We start from the raw sequence: 7,970 nt of genomic DNA on the forward strand, positions 1-7,970 counted from the left end.
TATAGATATAGATATATATAGATATATCTATATCTATATAGATAGATATAGATAGATATAGATCTATAGATATATCCTCCAAATTCATATATTAGCCAGTATTTCTTGAATTGACAAGGTCAAGAGGGCTTCTGTTATGTTTTACCTTAAAACGTCAATTTGGGGTTCCTGAGTTTCACCAAACAACACCTCAGTTTCCTTGAATTTGACGTCCACGTGAGTATGGACGCTTGGCATACTCAGTTGGACATCAAAGAAAGTGTACAAGTTCATATGTGCTTAAAATCCTGCGCTTCTGTCATGGCATACCAAGTTGTTTGTTTTGGAGGACTGACAAGAGGGAGGTGACATTAATTCTAAGGATGACTCAGACCTCAGCACATCTCCCTGGCACTCTCACACACACCCCGTTTACAGACAAACACACACACACACACACGGCCGTGTCCTCCGCTGTGCTGACCACGCCTCTCCAGTTGCTCACGCATCAAGATGGCGACGTGCAGGAAGATGGGACGCAGCAGGAGAAATGTTTTCGCTCTCTCTCTGTTTATTTTGCTCCAGCTGTTTACCAGCGATTGCTTGCCAGCTCCAGTAGAAACCCCGGATAAAGGTGTGTTATATATTTACAACTTTACTGTATTGATAATTCACTTCGATTGATCCAACGACGAGCTAGCTAATGCCAGGTAGCTGGCTAGTGTGTTAGGCTAGCTAGGCGACGGTCGTTGCCAAGGTGTCAGGTGAGAGTTGTGGTGCCTGGCTCTGGAGACGACTTGAAACCTCACACATGATGTGTTTTTCAACTGGACATTCAGCTTTAAAATAGGGATCTCAAGTCTCAAACTCGGTGTTACAGGGCTAACAATGACGGGGTTATTTTGTGAGGGGTTTTTTTTTCTGTTGAGAAATCAGCTTAATCGCGCTGACCTAATATTCTGGGCGATTTTCATTCTCAGGTGTATTTCACTGTGAAATTTTTGTCTTAGGTTTAATTCTGCGTGGTATTTAAGTAGCCTAATGTCATTTGGAGACACTGGCAGCCACCTTGTATTGACAGGCAGCGCAAAGCCAGCAGCCAGGTCGCCACATGCTTTAAAAGCCTTTGGAGACTCTCCTTTAGCACTGAACATTTAATTTGGGAAGTCACAGTCAGAGGGCTCAGAATGTAAGATAGTGCCTTATCGTATCTTGCATTGTACATATATATGGGTATAGACACAATTATTGATATAGTTATATATTTAGATATATATGTGTGCATCTCATCAATGTAATGTAGGGTTTAGTATGCCCTGAGGGGTGTTAAGCAAGTATTTCTGGTGGCAAGAGAGAGTGGCTAAGTCCAGATGTCCTTGTCATATATCTGAACTAGTAATAAACCCCCTGTCAGTTCAGTGGCCTCAGCTCTCATTAAATAAACCCTTTGAAGTTGACTGTTATGAGCCAGGACCACAATAACAGCTGTAAAGTTAGTCTCTAATGAGCAAGTAGACTTTTACTTCTCAGTATAGATTATTAACTGTCTTGTTATGAATCCAGGAGTATTGATGACAAGGCCTCTGTTCTCAGATCATTGCACATGAAGATGGTTTCATATGTCATATGTTCCCTGTTTAGCTATTAGATTACAGCATGTCACTCATCGAGAAAGACAAAGACCCAGGCCTGGCCTATTTACCTTCACAGTGAGAAAACATGCCACATCATCTGACTGAGCTTAACTCTCTCAAACAGCAACACCTCTGTATGTAGTGATATTCAAGTGATTAGCATACACTGATACCACCAGCTAACTGCTAATATGAGTTCAAAATATATCGACCAATACAAAGTATTATAGTCTCCATCACTTTTAGAGAATATTACAGACTTATGCTATTAGGTTGGGGTTATAATATCAAATGTATCAAAGTATAAAACATGTTTATATTAGGAAGGTCAAACATCCTAAGTGAGAGGTGTACAAAGTACAATTCGCTTCATTTTGATTTATAACACTTAACATGTGACTCTCACAATCTGATTTTAGTTGAGCAGAAATTCTCTGCTACAACACCCTATTGTAGTCTGCAATGGTGCCAGCATCTGATAACAATATTCTTGACTCAGCTTTACTTGCAATAGTGAAACACTTGTTTCCAGATAGATCACCAGGTAGGCCAGACAATGATGGTAACATAACCTGCTTACATTTCTGTCGGTTCTAGGTTAAGAAATTAGATCTTGACATACCCTAGTATGTGCTTTGTTTAAGGACAAATAATAGGGAAAGAAACTTTTTTTTTTGTTCACAGTGGCTTGTTCATTCAAAAAATGGTTAGCCACTAACCAAACAAATGACAGTGAAATTCTAATCTAAGTAAATAATACTGTGATTTAAGTATAGTACTTCAAAAGTCGGGGGAAATGTGTATTGACAGATATTGGTTTGATGTGTTTCAAGAGGATACTGTAAACTCTACCTCCTGTTGTACTTGTAAAGTGTATGACCTACACACTCTCAGTCTCATATGGATTTCAAGGCAAAGTTATGCAGCAACCATGGTTGCCACAAAGCTCTCCTGTTTACTGAGTATGTATGCTAGCTGTGGCCTGTTTGTATGAATAGTCCCTTTCTTCTCATGGGGACTTCTTACTCAGAGCTTCACGTCCCCAGTGTTTCTCCTCCCATCTTTTCCTGGGCAACGCCTCCTAGTCCCACAGGAGTGAAATAATGTTGATGCTTGTTGGTTAAATGGTGCCATTGATTCAGGAAAACTGGTTCAACCCTTTCTTAAAGCTGTAATCCAGAATTTATTTGGCTGCATATACATTTTTGCTATATGTAACTTTCATATAGTAACTGAAAATACAGGTCTGTTTTACCTCAGCCTTTCATAAACAAAGCTTTTACAGTGTCATATAATTGGACAGTCTGTGAATGGCTTACACACATAATTAATGTCAGCTTCCTCAAAAGCTTAGTCAGTCAATATGAAAGTGAAAAAAAGTTTTCAATAGAATGAATGAAAATGTAAACTTAGTGAACAGAGGGGCAACACTGCTTTGATTTAATGTCATACACCACAGTACAAGACACTGCATCCTCTGACAGGCAAGTTGTCTAAGGGTACACGTTTCAATTTACAGCCGTGATTGAGGAACTAGGCCCAGTTGCAGGCGGTTGAACACAGTTGCTCACACCTGGACGCCGCACAGTACAACCACTGTTTTGCACAAGTGACCACCGAGCAGCTTCTCTGAGGCAGCTGGAGGGTTAACTGCCCTGCTCGGGGGCATTTTACACAGCAGTTTCAGAGGGAGAACTCATTTTCCCAGCTGCAGTGGTTTGATCAAGCAGGCCGGTTGTATGACTGAGTGGGTTTCTGCAGTAGGAGTGAAAACTGCATCCAACTTCTCAATGACAGACCTTGAGTTTTCTACTATTTCCTAAGGTGGTTTGGTGTGAAAATGTTTTCAGGCCAGATTGTCATCACATGATGGATTTGGAAGAAATTTTTTATTCCTGAAGAAATCACACGAAGTCTCATGTTTCAGCACTAGTTATGAAATATAGAGTATATTTGCTATTACAGGGGGTGATGAGCACAAGGTCAAACTAATACTTATGTGGATATAACAATCCAAACAATGTGTTTTTTGTGTGCATATGGACTCTGATTAAGTAGCAACCTGCCCTATATATATGACACAACTACCACTACTTTTTTACTATGCAAACATTTCCACTTTATGTGACTGTGTGGAAGTGATTTTTTTTTTTTTTTTGTATTATTAACCTAATATATTACTGTTTGCTGTGTTAACAGAGGCCCCCCATAAAGCTGAAGAGGGAGACCCACCTCTACAGGTTTCCTTGACAACTCCAGACAGGGAAACAACGGTGGCCCTGACTAATGGAATGACAGCAGCAACAAAAGACAAAGCTGGAGAGGCAGAGGTCCCAGATGCTGTAGCTAAACTCCCGATGACAAATGAGAGTACAGACAAGAAGGTGTCTCCGTCATCTCAACAACATCCTGCAGCTTCAACAGATGCCAAGAATTTCACAACAGCAGGCTCTACACCAGCCTTAGAGGGAACACATGAGGAGGATGCTCTATCAAAACCCTCTGAGGGCCAGAAAACCCCAAATCAGGCCGTCGTCATTGGTGCTTCTGATGGTAACCCACCAGTTTCTGACGGCCAGAGTAATGTAGGACCAGAAAACCAGTACACAAAAGAGCCGACAGAAAAACCTGCTCCTTCTGATAATTCTCCAGCCTCTACTACAAAGTCTCCCAGCACCGCTGTCAAAGCCCCTGAGCCGACTAAACCTGTCGCGGAAGAGACAACAGTGTCCGTCTCCGTCTCCACACCTGCCAGCCCTCAGAGTCTGACCACGGCAGAGAGCGATACTCCAGACGCGCTGCAGACCTCCAACGAAGAGGCACCGTACCTGGATGATGACGATGATGATGAGGAGGAGTACATAAGCAACGTGGATGGAGACGGCAGTGACAACGGGGAGTATCTTGTGAATGTGGTCAGCCACAACGACCAGAGCAAAGACCTGGCAGCCATCAGCCAGCAGGACGCGGGCAGGATGGATGTGACGCAGTATAGGGCAACAGATATCTACAACACGGAGGATGAGGACTCTCACTTCTTCTTCCATCTGGTCATCCTGGCTTTCCTGGTGGCCATTGTCTATATCACCTACCACAACAAGAGGAAGGTGAGTGTGGAATTTGCTGAAGCCAGGGGTGCAATTTAAGTCCTGCTCGCTCAAGGCTCATTTCCCTTGGGGCATGTCCAGCAATCTGCCCTGTCTGTAACAATTCCACTACAAATTACCCACAGAAATTTCATATCAAATGAATGTCCGTCTTATTGAATATGAGATAATTTAAGATGTGATGTCAAACAAAATTCTTAAAAACATTTTTAATAATATTCCTTAAGATGTTTCCTATCTGATCACTAAATTGTGTCATCATAACATCCTAAAAATGACTGTTTTCATGATATGATTCTGCTAAAGTACAAGTATCACCCAGTCCCACGAATCCCCCAAGAGTCAAATTCTCAGTCATTTCAGCCTCAGTTGTGTTTTTTTTGTGCACCCGTTCTTACCTAGCTGTCATAACAATGGAGATTGTAGCATATGGCCAAAAATCTATCCACACTTTGTAAACACATTAACAAAAGCGGATCAGTGGTGTTTTTTGCCAGTCTGTCATCTAAGATTTTTTTCTCTCATCAGATCTTCCTCCTGGCCCAGAGCCGCCGCTGGAAGGAGGGTCTGTGCTCTCGCAACACCGTCGAGTACCACCGCCTGGACCAGAACGTCAATGAAGCCATGCCTTCCCTCAAGATGACGCGGGACTACATCTTTTGATCCCACGTTCAACAAAACCCAAATAGACCCGAATCAAGCCAGTTAGCCTTCCTGCCTGGCCTGTCGCATTGTCGAGATGCTTTGCTTTGCCCTGAAGCTTGATCGATGCTCTCTCCTGCTCTGAAGGCCAGCTCTGGGAGCAGCGGGTGTCACGGCACTGGGCCACAAGTGATTTGTTCGTTCAGGATTTCTTTGTTGTTGTCGTCTGCATAGAGCAGGAATTTGTTTTTTTACACTATTCCTTTGTTAATGCTTTTCGGTAAACTGTTGTAACTCTATCATTTATCTTAATTGTTACCCAGGAGACAGTTTTTCTAAATTAACAACTTATTGTGATTTAATATTTTAATTTATATTTAGGGGTTTATATCTGTCTAAATGGGAAGAGCGCTTCAAGCCTTATGATTCACGTGTTTCTTTATCTTTATTTTTTTATTCTGTTTTTTTTTTGCACACTGTCCTCTTATGCTCAATGCTCACTTTAAGAATAGGAATACTTAAATGTAAATATAACTTTTAGATAAATAATAATGCTTAATTATGGCAGTCTTATGTACCCCAAGATTACTGGACTTCTCTCTCTAGCAGTTAACTGAGACGTTAATTAATGCACAGAGCATTTGCTACAGCACTTGGCAGTTGTGTGATGTGTACTTTTGTACTGTAGACATTTAAGTATGCATCCAAAGCAGCAATCCAGGAATAGCTGAAATCCTTGCAATTGCTCCAAAAACTATTCACCCCTCCTGACTTACAGCACATTTATTTGTGCCACAAAAAGTCTGAATGTTTATCTAAACGTGTGAACTTAAAATGATAGAATTTTTAGTTAAAAATTATTTCAGCTGTTTTTTTTTTTTAAAGGCCAAATTGCCACAAAGGTCCCTTGTGTTACATATCATGTCAGACTTCATTTGAGGGCTATAGTAAGGGCTTTCCCGTGTTTCCTAATAACAAAGCCAAGAAATGCCATCTTATATGGAAACACTTGTTGGAAATCCACACCATTACTATTACAGTTCAAGTCTGGGTGAATTCTGAGCAGCTTTTTCACTGAAATTTGAAAGTCCTTCTCTGTATATTCCCTGCTACACCTTTGTATAGAAATGGTAATTTCACTTAAATTTAATATTTGGTGTGGATTTTGAATGAACAAGTCAAAATAAATGTATCGTGGCATTGTTATGCAGTAAATGTGCATCAAGTCAAGGAGGGTGAATGGTCTGTTCTGTGACTGTGTGTTCTCTGGTGAAGAGACGACACGTGCTCAAGCTGTTTAACTGAAGACGTACTGTCAAGGCTAGGACTTGCTAATATCAAATATGGAAGAAGCTTCTCTTGCCTGGATTTTCCTCTTGCCCATCACTTTTTATTTAACTTGTCTAATACAGTACCACTTCTACTACCACTGCCCAGATTTTGCTATGCACAAATCCCAGGGCTGGCCCTATTTCTCTTTTTTTATGACTTCGGTGAAGTCTCTTTCAATCATTTATTGTCTTCATCGTGGCAAATGTACAGCTGTGTTCCCTCACGCTCACTAAGAAGTGTATCTTTCTCAACAGTTACTCAGTTACCTCCTATCGGATTCGAGCCTGGGTGCACGGCTGTCTTCTGTTGGTAGGAAATTTTGCACTCTGTATGTGACCTAATGTGCACATGAGCCCTGAAAAGCATACCACATTGTCTTTTGTCAGTCACAGCTGTCTTTCCTGTTGAGGGAGGGAAAAAAATCACCTCCTTTCATCACATTCGCACATGGTTTTCTGTCTGCTGCCGACTCATGCCTTCAATTCAAATGCCACATCTGCAACAGGAATCCACATTTATTATCAGCCTCATGCAGTTGTCTGCCACAGTTCTTTCTTTTATTTTTGTCTGTCTTGTCCAGGCACAGGGTGAACAGTATGGGTGGATGATGTGAGTTGCCCTGTACCATTCAGTAATAAATATTAGCTTAGAAGGTTGGGTGAAGAGGGTTTGGTGTGCAGAGCGGTGATGGATCAACACTGCTTATGCAATCAACCATAGAAGTTGTACAATCTTTTTTTGGTCAATAAAGCACAATTGTGTAAGGGGCCCTGTCATTGTCTGTTTCATTGTTGCAAGTGAAGAATCATACTCTGTAAAAGGTTTTGGTATTTTAATGAGTCAGATTTAGTAAGTAGGCCTGCTTCTATTACAGAGCCTTCCATTGTGTAACTCATTATACTGCAAATGTCAAGCTTAACTGTGCTGCCGGCTCTAACTAGTCTTTTGGATTGAGACCGGACACTCTAGCTTGCTAGACTTTCACTTTTATCGGCTTTTATTTTCACTGCCTCTATCCTGCATGTCTGAGGCTATATCCTATTAGCCAGGGCAGTCATAGACTGAATTTTTTAAGAAAATAATTGGCTAACAGCAGTGGAAAGAGTGTGGAACAATTTGCATTTTAATTTGATTTCCGTACCAGCATAGCAAATAAGCAACCTAGCCCAGGCATTATTTGTCTCTAAAATTCTGCCATTCCAGCACCTAAGAAGTGAGTCATGTTATTTTCTACATTTTGTCCTATTCTTTACTCCTATATGATTGACAAACATGA

General features: G+C 41.1%; 1 protein-coding gene across 1 annotated transcript; it reads left to right on the forward strand.

The window, feature by feature from the left end:
- The first annotated feature begins 409 nt into the window (after positions 1 to 409).
- On the forward strand, positions 410 to 7,468 carry c14h5orf15 (chromosome 14 C5orf15 homolog). Its single transcript, XM_030069260.1, has 3 exons — positions 410 to 613; positions 3,813 to 4,720; positions 5,249 to 7,468. The coding sequence occupies exons 1-3, from the start codon at positions 493 to 495 to the stop codon at positions 5,381 to 5,383; spliced, it is 1,164 nt and encodes a 387-aa protein (XP_029925120.1). The 5' UTR covers positions 410 to 492; the 3' UTR covers positions 5,384 to 7,468.
- The last annotated feature ends 502 nt before the right edge of the window (positions 7,469 to 7,970 follow it).

Source organism: Myripristis murdjan, chromosome 14, assembly GCF_902150065.1.
Source record: "Myripristis murdjan chromosome 14, fMyrMur1.1, whole genome shotgun sequence".
NCBI classification, from domain to species: Eukaryota; Metazoa; Chordata; class Actinopteri; order Holocentriformes; family Holocentridae; genus Myripristis; species Myripristis murdjan.

Coding starts and splice junctions, on each gene's coding strand:
- c14h5orf15 (XM_030069260.1), top strand. CDS start 493: ATGGCGACGTGCAGGAAGATGGGACGCAGCAGGAGAAATGTTTTCGCT. Junction 614..3,812: donor AGTAGAAACCCCGGATAAAG/GTGTGTTATATA, acceptor CTGTGTTAACAG/AGGCCCCCCATAAAGCTGAA. Junction 4,721..5,248: donor CCTACCACAACAAGAGGAAG/GTGAGTGTGGAA, acceptor TTCTCTCATCAG/ATCTTCCTCCTGGCCCAGAG.